This window comes from Pan paniscus, chromosome 14, assembly GCF_029289425.2.
Source record: "Pan paniscus chromosome 14, NHGRI_mPanPan1-v2.0_pri, whole genome shotgun sequence".
Taxonomy (NCBI): Eukaryota; Metazoa; Chordata; class Mammalia; order Primates; family Hominidae; genus Pan; species Pan paniscus.
The window spans coordinates 41,229,140-41,245,600 of NC_073263.2; the positions used below are offsets into that span (position 1 = coordinate 41,229,140).

The following is a 16,461-nucleotide window of genomic DNA, read 5'->3' on the forward strand; positions in this document are numbered from 1 at the left end:
AAAGAAGATATCCAATGAATTTAAGTGAAAATCTCAAGATTTTTAAAAAAATAGTAAGAAATATAATGTAAAGTGGACCATATCCTAATTTTTCTCATAGGATGGTATATTTTAAGAAAACACAGATTAAGAAATGGGCATTCCTTCTACCACAATTATTTTAAACCATATTTTTAAAAAACTTATAAGAAATTTCTTTTTTAAGATATACCTAACGCTAAATGACGAGTTAATGGGTGCAGCACACCAGCATGGCACATGTATACATATGTAAACTAACCTGCACATTGTGAACATATATCCTAAAACTTAAAGTATAATAATAATAAAAACATAAAAAAAAATAAAATAAATAAATTTTAGGATTAAAAAAACTGAATTTAAAAAAAGAAAACATGTAGCTTCTGTCCTCAACCCTGTCTTTGTTCAGGGAAAGACAGGCCCAACCTGGGAGAACTCAAGCAGGAGATCCTAAAGACTCCACTCCCTGGGGTCTGGACCACAGAGGTTCACATGATGACTTATTTGTGCCATTACTGCAAAGGTGTCATGTGCGCAGAGGGACATGCCTGGCAGGCTGAGATTTCTTTAGGTCTTGTGTAGGAAGTTGAGGACTGGATCTTCCCAGCTGTCTAAAACACTTGGCTAATATTTTATTAATTAGAACCATTTAAAAAAACTTTTCTAGAAACCTTACCTATTTTCAAACTTTATACATTTGAAAATGATAGTAAACTTTAAAAAAAAAATCTGGAATAGAAAAGAAATCAATAGAGGATTGCTGTCATTCTCTAAATCTCTCACTCTGAAGAGAGACGAACAAAATAGGAAAACATGTTATCCTCCCAATAATTTGCATATATCCTCTCCTAAAATGAACATGAATGAATGCTTTCCAGTTAGGCTGAAACGTATTAGAATCTGATATGGTTTGGCTGTGTCCCCACCCAAATCTCATCTTGAATTGTAGCTCCCATAATTCAAAAGAGGGACCCAGTGGGAGGGACGCGGTGGGAGATAACTGAATCATGGGGTCAGTTTCCCCCATACTGTTCTTGTGGTAATGAATAAGTCTCACAAGATCTGATGGTTTTACAAGGGGAAACCCCATTGCTTGGTTCTCATTCTCTCTTGCCTGCTGCCATGTGAGACATGCCTCTCACCTTCCACCGTGATTGTGAGGCCTCCAGAGCCACGTAGAACTGTGAGTCTGTTAAACCTCTTTTTCTTTATAAATTACCCCATCTCAGGTATGTCTTTATAAGCAGCATGAAAACAGACTAATACGTAATCCATGAGAGATCCATCCTCCAAAAACTGAAATACAACTATGATACAAAAATACACTTGAAAATATTTCTATGATTAGATTACTAACCAAAGGTGAGTCTTCATATACAATAAGTCCGTCTTTAACCGAAGGCTGAAGCGTAAGAGTTTGTACTGTGGTATCCCTAAAGTAAAACCAACACATTTTATAGTTAGGAAGGAAATAAACTGATGATTGATCATGATAAAAATACAGCACAGGTGCATTTTTTAAAAGATTTTTGTTCATCATCCTGCTTCCCCTCCCCCCACCAAAAAAAAACAGCAAGTGAAATTTATTTGAGTAACAATACTTTGTAGACTTAATACAGTATAAATTACAAAGAATTTGAGAATTAATCCAGACTTATAGATTATCCAGATTCTTTACTTCTGTTTTTCTTTCTGGTAATATCTCTTGTAACCACTTCACACCTCAAAATTACCACCTGAGGGTGAAGACGAGAAACTAAAATATATATATATATATATATATATGTATTATATAATATTTATGTTGTTTAAATATAATTTTGATGGCAAGTTTGGTAATGATTGGCATGCTGACATGGACAATTAAAGCAAAGCTAGTAATTACACATTCAGGCCCAAACTGCCATCACTAGGTGCCAAAGCCAGACTATCACACCGCTTGCCAAGAATACTCAAGAATTACTTTATGGGATTTTGAACATTTCTGCTGGCATTAAGGCAATCCATTATATTTCTTAAATCTACTTTTTACTATTTACTTGACCCTCCTTTAGATCAGGATCTTCAAAAATATTAACAGTTGGCTATCCTGATGTTAAGAACCTCCTTACATGATGAGATGTAACATTCACATCAAGTGTGGATATTCTTGCCAAAATGTGTGTAAGAAAGTTGCAGGTGATAGGTAGGGTCAGATATTTTTAAGGGGATCAATTTTGTATCTTCACCTTCTATCTAAGATTATTTCCCATAGAGAATTAGAACTACTTTAAAAATATGAGTAGCGTCTTTGAAGAGCTCAGTTATTTTTTTCAAACTACCCTACTTCTTATTCAAAGTAAAGCACAAAGTTGCAATTGTGTTGTTTTGACTATCTACTATGTATAAGACACTACTGGACAGTGAAATTCAGACCTCGACGTTATACTTGTGAAATGTACACCCAAATGCCAAACTTTACTATAATCTATTAAAATTGTAAAATGTGTATCTGTTTTTTAAAAAGGAATAAATAGCACTTGACAATAAAATACAAGATAAACTTAACATGTCATCAAATAACTGTTTTGCTTTTAGTGAAGAAATGTAATAAAAATCAGCTAATTGCTTTGAGAGGCAGCTGTGGAGTAGTGCAAAGAAGACCTTGGAGTAATCTCAATCAGGATTCAAATTCTTATTTTTGCCCCTTATTGGCCATGTGATTGTGGGTAAGTAATAAAACCCACCCAAAAGGATTGCTGATAGAACACCTGGAAAGTGTATAACGCCATATCTGGCAGATAGCAGGGGTGTAATTACATACCAGCTTTAGATATTTGTTATCACTATTGTTGTTGTTGTGACTGAAAGTTCCTTGCCTGCCTACCTTTCACTTGATCTTCAGTTTTTTAGCAGAGATGGTACTTCTTGAAAAATCCCTTCCCTGACCTTTTGTAGACCAGCTTAGGTGCCCCTGCTATGTGTTCCCCTTGTGACCCATATATCCCCTAATTCGGCCCTTAACACACTATACTGTAAGTACTTATTTTACTATCTTCCCACACAGACTGTAAGATCTAAGAGTACAGAACATGTCCACACTGTCCCTCATTCTGTCCCCCATCTAGAAGATGTCTGGCTCACTGGAGGAATTCTATAAATATTTGTTGAATGAATGAAATAAACAAAATATATGAAAAAGTAAAAGTCAACGATGTAGTTTATAGTGCAGGATAAAACACATGGACTTTCAAATTTATCAGATCACTGGATTTTGTTTTTAAACAGAGAATCTGGAAGCTACTCTAGTAAATGTTGGGTCAGAGTAAGTCTAATTCTCTTACGGGTAAGAAATGGTACATTATGGCCGGGTGCAGTGGCTGAAGCCTGTAATCCCGGCACTTTGTGAGGCTGAGGCAGGCAGATCACGAGGTCAGAAGTTCGAGACCAGCTTGACCAACATGGTGAAACTCCATCTCTACTAAAAATACAAAAATTAGCCAGGAGTGGTGGCACGTGCCTGTAATCCCAGCTACTCAGGAGGCTGAGACAGGAGAATGACTTGAACCTGGGAAGGGGGGGGGTTGCAGTGAGCTGAGATAGCACCACGGCACTCCAGCCTGGGTGACAGAGCGAGACTCCGTCTAAAAAAAAAAAAAAAAAAAAACCAATGGTGCATTCTAAGGAATGCATCTGTAGGTCTGTATTAGAAAGTACAGTCATGTTGAGAAGGTACGCATGGGGTTGACTAGTCAAGGGACTGAGGAGTTGATGGTTTATGTCCAAGATGGAGTTGAATTGGAACTTATGGTTGCAGTTAGTACCTTCCCCATCAGAGTCCTCATTTACGGAGCTTGAACAGGTACGTGGGCAATACAATTATTGACATTTACAATTTGTAGACTATTTGCCTTATTTGCCTCCAACTTGGAAAGCTTCTCCTTCTAACTTGACCAAACAGTTTCTTCAGTTAATTCTCTGGGATTCTGACCTATTGCTGTTCCTGATTCCTAACCAACTCCCATCGCCATAATCCTGGCTCTCCTGGGCCGGGCACCTGCCCCCATAATCTACTGTTTCTTATGGCCCTAGCACTACACTTTACAAAGAATCTAATTTTGTTTATCTTCTCTAAAAAACAAATTAAATTGTGTCTAAAGATAAAGCCCTGTGGGATGATAGGGAAAGTGAAAAATACATTGTGGCAAGTTATTGGTGATTATAAACTTTTAGTATGAATAAAACGATCCCTATATAACACATGGATTGTCATACATCTATTTTCTGTATTTATGGGTTTTATAAACTTACTGCGGGGCATATGTTATTTTTTTGCTAACAAATTAATTGTTAAAGTTTTAAACAAATCACGAACAAAGTTTAATTAAACTTACTTATATTAATTGTTAATATTCTAGCAATAGAGAAGGGGGTGGATGAGGAAGGGAAATAGATGTGTTCACACAGATTGTTATAGTAATATAATGAATTTCTCATCTCAGCTTTCACATATTTAATGGGCAACAACATGTCATCTTCCAGCACCAAAAAGAAAAAGGAACTCTTCCATCATTATTAGTAGAAAGGAAATTCAGTTGTTACCTTAATAATTATTGTGCTTCATAGCAGATTAAGAAAAGTAAATTAAACCTGAATTCTAATTTTAAAAAGAAAATGAAGTTGCTCTGTAACACTCGAATTCTGATAGCATACAACTTGTCAAATTAGATTTCTCAAAAGACTTCTGTGCTAGAAATAAAAATCACAGGTTTGAGAAAACAAGCACAAATCAGATGATTTCCAAAGGAGACTAAAACGAGAATAAATGCAAATGGGAAACGTGGCTTTTAGTGGAGTAGTATGTGAGAAAGAGAAATTCATAGGATAAGTGTGGTTTTGTTCTGCTCTTATAATTAGTCCCTTCATCTAGTACATAAAAAAAGCAAAGGCTAGTAAAATATGTAAAATAATATTGAACTTAAGAAATTAGTAGGTTGATGTTTCAGTAAGTTACCCTCATTATGTAAGTGGGAAATAATCCACTATTGTCTGCATAAGACTTAATACAATAAGAAAAAAGGCTTGATTTCCAAGATATACTATAAAATTACAAACTTTAAATTATTAAGTAATAAGGTGACTACTGTTGTTACAGGTAGCATAAACTGACTCAAAGACAATACAGTATTTCTTTTTCAGAGGGTGCTTGATTAAAATAATTGCTCTGCATTTATGAGCAACTTGGATAAAAAGATTAATTCTCCACACAAATAAACAATGACCCTAAGAGAATATTTTATTTCTTGCAACTTCAATCCTCTTGTGAATTGTTCCTCTCAAAAACACCTTTGAAATGTAAGCTAATGAAAATTTAGTGTCACAGCAATACTAGGGAGAAGAAAACTTAAAACACATTTTAGTTACATGTTCTTAGCCTAAAGCTTAAAAAAGAGATGTCTTTCCAGTACAAGACATTTATCAGTACTACTTGATGAATTAATTAGAATGTTCAGCTAAGTGTTGACATTTATGTTATCACTGTTCTCACTTTTTACTATCTTACAGACTACAGCATCTATCAACTAAAGCCTGTGTCAATAAAGGGGCTGCTCAAAGAAATATTGTACTAAACTCTATTCTTTGGCGCTTTAAAGTCTTTTAAAAAATCAGAGTTATATTTCAATAGTAATTTAAAATTATTCCACATGTAATAAAAGCAATTAAATTGTGTAAAGACCAAGTTTTTATCAAAATAAGGAAAGAAAATTGGCCTCTAGAGAGCAAGCACAATCTGTTCTGAAATATTGCTTATAAAGATACATTAAGTTAGTATCTTCTAATTTATTGAGGAGCAGAAGATCTCAAAATAGCGATGTTTACTTTAAGGATAATATTTTAATAAGTTGTATCTTAACTGATTTATAGTTAGATTTTTTTAAGAAAAACAATAATAGTTAAACATAAGAGTAAAGGAAGAAAGAAGACACATAAGAGTTTCATAAGAGCTGATGAAAATCTTCTCTGTCTTTATAGTTCATTAAAATAGAAATGCCTATAGGAATGGTCCACGCAATAATACGAGCCAAACATGAGAAAGGAAAGACAGAATATGGAACAAAGACAGCACTGAAAAAATGTTTGCTCGATATTTTTTCTTTTTTTTTTTTTTGACAGAGTCTCGCTTTGTCACCTATGCTGGAGCGCAATGGCATGATCTTGGCTCGCTGCAACCTCCGCTTCCCAGGTTCAAGTGATTCTCCTGCCTCAGCCTCCAGAAGAGGTGGGATTAGAGGCATGCACCACCACACTTGGCTGATTTTTGTATTCACCATCTCCACCAGGCCAGGCTGGTCTTGAACTCCTGACCTCAGGTGATCCACCCACCTCAGCCTCCCAAAATGCTGGGATTAAAGGCGTGAGCCACCATGCCCAGCTGCTCAACATTTCGAACAGAAGTTTAATTATGAAAAGAGAATTAAATGGCATTTTTTACCGGTAAGACATAAGCCTAACATCATTGATTGAGAGAAGTAAATGCTGTCAAAAGATATTTTTCAAGTGAAGATGAGTTCTTGGTATCAAGAACATAACTTTCACAAGACCCATTTTAAAATGAGTAATGAAATAAAGATAAAGAAGACTAAAAAGAATTATCACTAATAAAATAGAGTGGTACTTAGAAAAAGGTGATGTAAACAAGTTTAAGAATCACTTGATGTTTACAGTCTGAGCTGTCCGCAGAATAGTGGCATCCCATACCCTAGCCCTATCTATAAAAGACAAATTCACTTTGCCATATTAGGCAAGAAACTTCCTTAGCCCCTCAAACAAAAACAGTCACTGTTAAAAGCAGTGTTGCTATCCGATACAACAGGGGGGTATAGAATTTTGAACAGGAAGAACATGTTTTCTTCTCCTTTTTGATTTCTATTGTACAACATGGTGAATATTTCTAGCTAATAATAGTGTTGCCTATTTCAAAATTGCTAAGTAAATTTCAAATGTTCTCATCACAAGTAATGCTAACTATTTGACATGATGGGTATGTTAATTAGCTTGATTTAATTATTTTGCATTGTATTCATAAGGTATAACATCATTTTGGACTATACATTTTTTCCCCCCACACAACTGCCTCTTCACAGAACCCATAAATTTATACAGTTATAAACTGTCAATGTAAAATTAAAAAAAAGAAAAAACAAGACAAAATGAGCTATGACTACTGCAGTGTTGAAAAGCAGCACCAGACTAAATCTGAGGCCTTTTCCCAGTTTGGTCAATCTCCTAACCTCCTGAAGCCCAACATTACTCATCTCTACAGAAGGAATTAACATAGAACACTGAAGAAATACAATAGTGTAAAAAGTAAGGAAGACAAAAGAGCAAGAATGAGAGACAGAAAGAATATTATTATACAGTGTTTTGAATATTTTGAACGCTTTGAGGGAAAAGTCCTTTTAGTATGATAAGTAAAATATTTCTGCCAAAGCTGCTGAAAAGACTCTATATCTTAAAATAGTTATTTTGTTGGACTGTTTATTTAGTAGTCAATCACTCATCACTAATATGCTCAGATGCAAAAAATCCTAACTATAAAAGGAAGGAAAACATTAGGGGGATAATATTCATAGAATATTATCTGTGATGAAACACTTTGCTCTTCAGAGGTAGGGTCTTGCTGGGAACTGCTGGTAGCAAAAAGCCACAGCAAAACAGTCACCTGATGGAAACTAAACATTTCAAAATGTGTTTAGTTTACAAAATCTACTTACCTCTACCACGTCTCCTACTACTATGTTAATACTATTTAAAAAGAAATTCTTCAAAAGTCAAAGCCATGCTGATAATCAAGTCTTTTAACTAACTGAAAATTTTCTAAGTTGTCCACAGTTTATAAATAAAAACAAATCTACTAAAATAGTATATAGAAAATTGGATCTTTTATCTGCACTCTGAAAACTAGCTTTCCAGCTTGGTAAATTTTAGGCATTCAACATGACCTAATTTCTTTGCAGTAACATCATTTTCCTTTTTCCTGACAAAAAAGAAAGACAGTGTGCAGGTCCCTTATTTGAACAGAAAAACATATTTTCTAATCGTTTTTTGAAAAAAAAAATGGAAGAATGAAATAAGGATAAAAATACAAAGTTGAATGAGTGTACAAAGATGCACGCACAGATGCAACCAGCATGTGTGGCTGATGAACACTGTATCCACTGCATAAATCTTTAGCAGTAAATATGGTATATATGACCTTTTTAAAAAGACTTCATCAATTGACTAACAACACAAAAGTGTGATAAAGAGACAAAATTAGTGAGTGACCACTTTTTCATGTTAGGACTTTCTATGGTCTTTTATTCAACAAATATTTATTGAATACCAATGAGTACTGCTTTAGAGATTGGAGGAGTATCTGTGAACAAAACAGGTAAAAATTCCTTTTCTTGAAGACTTCAAATTCATACTATACTTAAGGGAACTTATCTTACCATACTAATAATGTACCATCTTTAGTACAGTACTCAATTTTGCATGAGATTAAATATCAAAAGACATTTTGTCACAGGCAATTCAAAGAAATAAAGTTAAAATGAATATTTTTCATCATCAAGAGAAATAACAAACTAGTCTGGTGCAGTTTAAACCTACCAGGGGAGTCACGTTCTCTATGAAGTTGGTTAGGTATGTCTCTTTTGGTTAATAACCCAAAATACATCTTCACATAATACATGTTATCTAAAACTTACTATATAAGTTGCATTTTGTATATAGCATAATATTATTTGATATACTCTAATCCATGAATTATTTTATTCTCATTTTGGTTGTTCATCAACCAGAAAAAATTCCCAATGCTCTAGTTTTATGTTTATCAGACTTTAACCACCCAGGTCAAACAAAAAATAGTATACAAATAAGCACTATGTTTGGAAAACTCTTACCTTAAAGAAAATCTGTGTTTAAGTTTTCTACCATTTACCTATTTTATTGAGTCTTTATGATAGATATTCGTAAAGGAAGACACAATTGCATCATAGGAAAAACAATATATTCTGCATTTTTAGCAACAGAAGTTAAACAATTCATTTCAACCCCAGCCTATCTTCCAGTATCATTGTTTTTTGGTTTTTTTTGTTTTTTTGTTTTTGAGATGGAGTCTTGCTCTGTCACCCAGGCTGGAGTGCAGTGGCACAATCTCAGCTCACTGCAAGCTCCGCCTCCCAGGTTCATGTCATTCTCCTGCCTCAGCCTCCCGAGTAGCTGGGACTACAGGCACCTGCCACCATGCCCGGCTAATTTTTTGTGTTTTTTAGTAGAGACGGGGTTTCACCGTGTTAGCCAGGATGGTGTCAATCTCCTGACCTCGTGATCTGCCCACCTCGGCCTCCCAAAGTGCTGGGATTACAGGAGTGAGCCACCACACCCAGTCCCCAGTGTCATTTTAATGGCAGAGGAAAAGGAACAGATACCTCTGAGGAATCAGAGGACAGAAGACTGAAGCAGCTCTCTAAACATATTTTCTTGTCATCTTATGTTTTATCTTAAAATTTGATGTAGATTTTTTTAAAATTTAAAACTTCTTTTACTCTCTAGCCCTATGTCATAGTGATGTAGATTTTGAAAGCTATTCCATAATATACCTAGTTTCTTTCAATACAAAAATATTTAATCCATCATTAGGAAAATAGCAGCAAGGAGCTGTTGTCCTGAGCCAACACTTTCAGGAAACTGGGTTGAACTGAAGACGGCTATCGCTGCAGAGCAAGTTCAGCATCCGCACGCATTTTTCTGTTCTAGTATCAATCACATTATAATCTTGGACCTCATTATATCTTGGTATAAATGCAATCGGTTTTTTTACTTTATGAACTGTGCCAGAGTGATCACCATCCAGAGCCTCCAGAATGATGCCAAGAAAGAGGTATGTGCAGCATTTTCTGACTCCTGCTGGTAGGCATTTCAGCAATGGCACCTTTTAGAGATATCACACAGCTTAGGTCATGTGGGACCAAAAAGTTCTCTCATCTCCTGGGAAATCTACTACTTCAGGATGAACATGAGGATGTGGTTCATTTGTCCCGTTTTCTCATCTGAGTTTAGGTATCACTGCAATTTATTTAAGATTAGCCAAAACATCTTCAAAACCACACCAAAACAAAATACTTAATATATGGGTCAAATTAGAAAAAACAGGCATGTTTACAGAGGCAAAACACTGGAAATAGGTTACTGTCCAGTGCTATTCAAATGTCAACCTTCCCAGCGAGGCTCTGCCTGATCAACCTATTAAAACTGTAATCTCTGCTCTGGCCCCCTTCCCTGCTTTATTTTCCCACATAACACTTATCACTATTTTACATACTTAACACTACGTAAAATACTTATTACGTATTTTAACGATCTCATTCTCCCTCTCACCAGCAACTATAGATAAACATGAAGACTGGCCTTTTTAGCACTTGTTCACTGATGTTATCACTCACACTTAGAAAAGTAACCAGCACGTAGTAGGAGTTCTCAATGCTTGCCGAGATGGACGCATTTCAGATACTTCAATCACGTACGATGAGGCCATACTGAGCTATTATAAATTCCTTACACACCGGGTTTATTTGTGTGCACCTTTTCTCCTTTCTGCAAAGTTTTCTCTTCCCTTTCCGCCACTTTTTATGATAAATGGTTATGGCCCATTCCTTAAACACTCAGCTCAAATGTCACCTCCTCTTAGAAGCATTCCTTATTTCTCACTGTTATCCTCCCAGCTGAACTATTGTTCTATAGAAAGCACTTTACAGTTAAGAAACTTTTCAGTTGTTCACATGAGTATCTCCTTGACAAGGCATACTGTCTATAGACAAGGGTATAACATTTTTTTATGTACACCTAGTGTCTATCATTATGCCTTCAACATTGTAGGCATGCAAAAAATGGTTAGCCAAAGAATAAACACATGAATGTATTAAATACTAATTATAAAACGAATTATATTTATACATTTCCAATGTGCAAAGCAGATTATTAGGCATGAAGGTTTATAAAATGAATAGTTCACAGACCCTAATCCTGGGAAGCTCACATGACACTCAGGGAGATAGATATAAGGCAATTAAATTAAATTCATGTCAAAAGATGACAAGGGCTATAACAGAAATCAAAACAAAGTGCAGTGGGGACACAGAAGAGAAGGCAATTAATCCTGATGGAAAAGAACAGAGTCCTGATTATGGAATTTGATTTTAACTGGCAGGAATGAGTAGAAAGTATGTCTAGGCAGAGGAATAAGCACGTAGAAGTTGGGGGATGCAAGAGAAGTTTAAGGCTACACTTAGTTATCCAGCATGTCTAGGATATAGTCACATGGAAGGATGTAGAGCTAGATAGGCAGGCTAAGTCCAGAGTGTACAGTCCTCGTTGCCATTCTGGAGTCTGACTTTCATTTCATGGAAAATATGAAACCATCGGAGAACCAATCATCTATCCATTTCAGAGACAGGATTGGAGAAGATTCTCTAAATGGACGTTCCAAAGATGGATGGAAGGGAAGAGACATCACATTCATTCATTTGTTTAACAAATGTTTATCAAACATCCACCATACTCCAGGCATCATGCTGGAAGTAGGAAGTTCGAAGATATATCCCTGCCCTGAAGATCTCTCTGTTTAGCAAAGGAGACAGAGATGGGAATATGTAATTGTGATAAAAAATGGCAGGTACAATACCAGAGCCCGTTCTAGGTCAGTGGCTCTAAACTTAACCATCAACAAAAGTTTTTAAGAAGACACATTCTAGCTCTCCCTCTCCCTCTCCCTCTCCCCACGGTCTCCCTCTCCCTCTCCCTCTCCCCACGGTCTCCCTCTCCCTCTCTTTCCACGGTCTCCCTCTGATGCCGAGCCGAAGCTGGACGGTACTGCTGCCATCTCGGCTCACTGCAACCTCCCTGCCTGATTCTCCTGCCTCAGCTTGCCGAGTGCCTGCGATTGCAGGCGCGCGCTGCCACACCTGACTGGTTTTCGTATTTTTTTGGTGGAGACGGGGTTTCGCTGTGTTGGCCGGGCTGGTCTCCAGCTCCTAACCACGAGTGATCCGCCAGCCTCAGCCTCCCGAGGTGCGGGGATTGCAGACGGAGTCTCGTTCACTCAGTGCTCAATGGTGCCCAGGCTGGAGTGCAGTGGCGTGATCTCGGCTCGCTACAACCTCCACCTCCCAGCAGCCTGCCTTAGCCTCCCAAAGTGCCGAGATTGCAGCCTCTGCCCAGCCGCCACCCCGTCTGGGAAGTGAGGAGCGTCTCCGCCTGGCCGCCCATCATCTGGGATGTGAGGAGCCCCTCTGCCCGGCTGCCCAGTCTGGAAAGTGAGGAGCGTCTCTGCCCGGCCGCCATCCCATCTAGGAAGTGAGGAGCGTCTCTGCCCGGCCGCCCATCGTCTGAGATGTGGGGAGCACCTCTGCCCTGCCGCCCCGTCCGGGATGTGAGGAGCGTCTCTGCCCGGCTGCCCCGTCTGAGAAGTGAGGAGACCCTCTGCCCAGCAGCCACCCCGTCTGGGAAGTGAGGAGCGTCTCCGCCCGGCAGCCACCTCGTCCGGGAGGGAGGTGGGGGGGTCAGCCCCCCGCCCGGCCAGCCGCCCCGTCCGGGAGGGAGGTGGGGGGATCAGCCCCCCGCCCGGCCAGCCGCCCGGTCCGGCAGGTGAGGGGCGCCTCTGCCCGGCCGCCCCTACTGGGAAGTGAGGAGCATCTCCGCCTGGCAGCCATCTCGTCTGGGAGGGAGGTGGGGGGGGTCAGCCCCCCGCCCAGCCAGCCGCCCCGTCCGGGAGGGAGGTGGGGGGGTCAGCCCCCTGCCCGGCCAGCCGCCCCGTCCGGGAGGGAGGTGGGGGGGGTCAGCCCCCCGCCCGGCCAGCCGCCCCGTCCGGGAGGGAGGTGGGGGGGGTCAGCCCCCCGTCCGGCCAGCCGCCCCTGGCTGCGCCTACTGGGAAGTGAGGAGCCGGCTGCCCGGCCACCACCCCATCTGGGAGGTGTACCCAACAGCTCATTGAGAACGGGCCATGATGACAATGGCGGTTTTGTGGAATAGAATGGGGGGAAAGGTGGGGAAAAGATTGAGAAATCGGATGGTTGCCATGTCTGTGTAGAAAGAGGTAGACATGGGAGACTTTTCATTTTGTTCTGTACTAAGAAAAATTCTACTGCCTTGGGATCCTGTTGATCAGTGACCTTACCCCCAATCCTGTGCTCTCTGAAACATGTGCTGTATCCACTCAGGGTTGAATGGATTAAGGGCGGTGCAAGATGTGCTTTGTTAAACAGATGCTTGAAGGCAGCATGCTCCTTAAGAGTCATCACCACTCCCTAATCTCAAGTACCCAGGGACACAAACACTGTGGAAGGCCGCAGGGTCCTCTGCCTAGGAAAACCAGAGACCTTTGTTCACTTGTTTATCTGCTGACCTTCCCTCCACTATTGTCCTGTGACCCTGCCAAATCCCCCTCTGCGAGAAACACCCAAGAATGATCAATGAAAAAAAAAAAAAAAAAAAAAAGACACATTCTAAAACATACAAAAATAGAAACAAAAAACAATGAGCTAAAGGTGAAAAACAGTACCTTAAAAACACTCTTGGATTTTATTGGTTAATAATGCAAAACCCTTTTTGTTCTCATTAAAAATTAAAGAAGGATATTTTGGGAAGAGCAATGTAATCGATACACTTTATTATTTGTGTGATTTAAAGGTCTCCTCCTAAATTCAGTTTACTTTGCTACTTTATTTCAATGCCTAGCATCTCTGAAAAAGAACTCACAAACACATGAGATCCAAATGGAAGAAGTGCAATACTGACTGCATTCCCTGTAGTTCAACATGCATTTTTCAATTCATTTATCAAACATAGAAAGGCTCTTTTGCACCCCACTTTATGCTTATGGTGGCACAAAGAAAGGAACCAACATCTGCTTGTGGAGAAGAAGAGGAAAGGATCTAAGATATTTTCTTAGAGGAAAACACATTGATTTTCATTTTGAAGATAAAGTATGAGTTTTCCAGGTAGACTTGACAGGGAATTCCAGGCAGCAAGAGCTGCACAGAACAAGTTGGGGAGTAATAGATATGGTATGTGATACCTGGGAACCACAGGCAGCTCATATGGCTTAAGCATACGTGAGAGAGAAAGGCTGGTGGAAGACAAGTGAAACAGATAGTGGCAACGGGAGTCATTGCAGGGTTCTGAGCAGAAGAGCAAGTAATCAACTTTATTAGTAGAAACATGTAAGGCATGGAAAGGAGAGATCAGAGGCTGAGTTCTTAACCAGGAGGCTACTGCAATAGTTCAGGCAAGAAAAGATGAGCAATGGACTGGTTCTCACTGCTACATGCATGCTGTCACGAATGATTCTATTCCCCTAGTGAGAGACCTTAACTTGGCTTGGTCCCATTAGCTGTTGGCTGTAGTCCTATTCCAAACTGTCACTTGACCAAATTCTTACAACCCTCTAATTGCTGTAATGTGAAAGGTTGGCTATTACTTCGCTTACAGATCAAATCTGCATTGGGTCAATTCATCCACCAACTCTCCAGAATAGACAAAGTTGCTGAAATGCCAGAATGTCTCACCACAAATAAACTACAATTATGAAATTAATAATTGCTGCCAAACATATCAGCGTTTGAGTTCTCCTCAAGTAGTCTCCCATTTATTCCTTATCACATTACCCTTTAAAAATATTTATATCATTTTCGCTTTATTAATAGCATCAATATTTTCCTGTTTATTAAATTATTTGTTCATTGCCTATCTTCTCACCACTAGAAAGAAAGCTTCATGATAGCAGTGACCTTGTCTGTCATTCTGTTCATTGTTGTATTCTCAAGAACAGTACTATGGACATAAGAGGAACTCAATAAAAGTTTGTTGCAATAGATCTCCTTTACCACCAAATGCAACTATACCCCAGCTACTGCAGCACTGACTTCTGAAAGCTCAAAGTTAAACCTTTCTCTAGAGAATTTTCTTCCACTAATGGGAGTTACCTCACCCAGAAATGCTTGGGAGGTCACAGGTGCCTGCTTCCCTTTCTCCCTCAGGGCAGCCCTTAATCAATGACTTACAGATATGAGGGTGAAAAAGGCTGGCGCTCTTGCTTCCAGGTGGGGTAACTGAGTAGTAACATTCACGCTCCAGAACTCCCTGTGAAGAGGCTGAGGCCAGCCTTCAGCTAAACCACCTCTTTTCACTGGCCTTATCCTGAGTCCTTCACTTCCTTACAGATTTCACCTAAAAGCTGTCCCTCTAAATCATTTCCACAAACATTTCCATCTCTGGTTCTGCTGCTAGGGAACCCAACCTAAGATATCTGTTGACTGTTCGAATGAATGAAGATAAATGTATAAATAATTCTTAGATCTTCTAGCAATACTTTTAATTCTTCCTGCATAAAACATTATAGATACACCTCAGTTAACAGAAATTAGCTAAGGAAGTTGTGAACTGAACAACCCATAAATAAATAAATCTACTTACTACTAATTTAAGCCCCTCATCCCATCCCCTTCTGCTCATTTGTCACTGTTGCCATCATCTGAAGATTCTGGCTAAAGCAATAAGGAATGGCATTTTATAAAACTAAAACAAAACAAAACAAAACATCATTTTAAATCTAATTGAATAAGAAGAAAGTTGGCAGGTATCTTCGTCACTCTGTCTGCTTACCTAACAACCCTGTAAGAAACCTGCAGCTGGTGCTGACTAGAAAGGTCCAAAGAGAGGAGAGCAGGTTTAAGTGGTTAGGACATGATGTTAAACATGTTAAGATAATATATGATTGAAACAGTTCTAATACTGACTTGTTTAATTAATTTATTTATTTTTATTTATTTATTTTGTTTTTGAGATGGAGTCTTGCTCTGTCACCCAGGCTGGAGTGCAGTGGCGCAATCTCGGCGCACTGCAAGCTCCACCTGCTGGGTTCACGCCATTCTCCTGCCTCAGCCTCCCGAGTAGCTGGGACTACAGGTACCCACCACCATGACCGGCTAATTTTTTTGGTATTTTTTTAGTAGAGACGGGGTTTCACCATGTTAGCCAGGATGGTCTCATCTCCTGACCTCATTATCCACCCGCCTTGGCCTCCCAAAGTACTGGGATTACAGGCATGAGCCACTGCGCCTGGCCTACTTTTTTTTTTTTAATTATACTTTAAGTTCTAGGGTACATGTGCACAATGTGCAGGTTTGTTACATATGTACACATGTGCCATGTTGGTGTGCTGCACCCATTAACTTGTCATTTACATTAGGTATTTCTCCTAATGCTATCCCTCCCGCATCCCCCCACCCCATGACAGGCCCCAGTGTGTGATGTTCCCGGCTCTGTGTCCAAGTGTTTTCATTGTTCAATTCCCACCTATGAGTGAGAACATGTGGTGTCTGGTTTTCTGTCCCTGTGATACATTGCTCACGTACAGAA

The 16,461-nt window shown here is 39.2% G+C and overlaps 1 protein-coding gene across 1 annotated transcript in view; it reads right to left on the reverse strand.

The window, feature by feature from the left end:
- The window catches only part of VWA8 (von Willebrand factor A domain containing 8), a 393,066-nt gene that overhangs the window by 164,005 nt on the left and 212,600 nt on the right, over positions 1-16,461 (reverse strand). Inside the window, exon 22 of the mRNA XM_003806896.6 lies at positions 1,379-1,454. Within this exon, the coding sequence (XP_003806944.2) occupies positions 1,379-1,454 (76 nt within the window). The remainder of the gene's footprint in view (positions 1-1,378; positions 1,455-16,461) is intronic.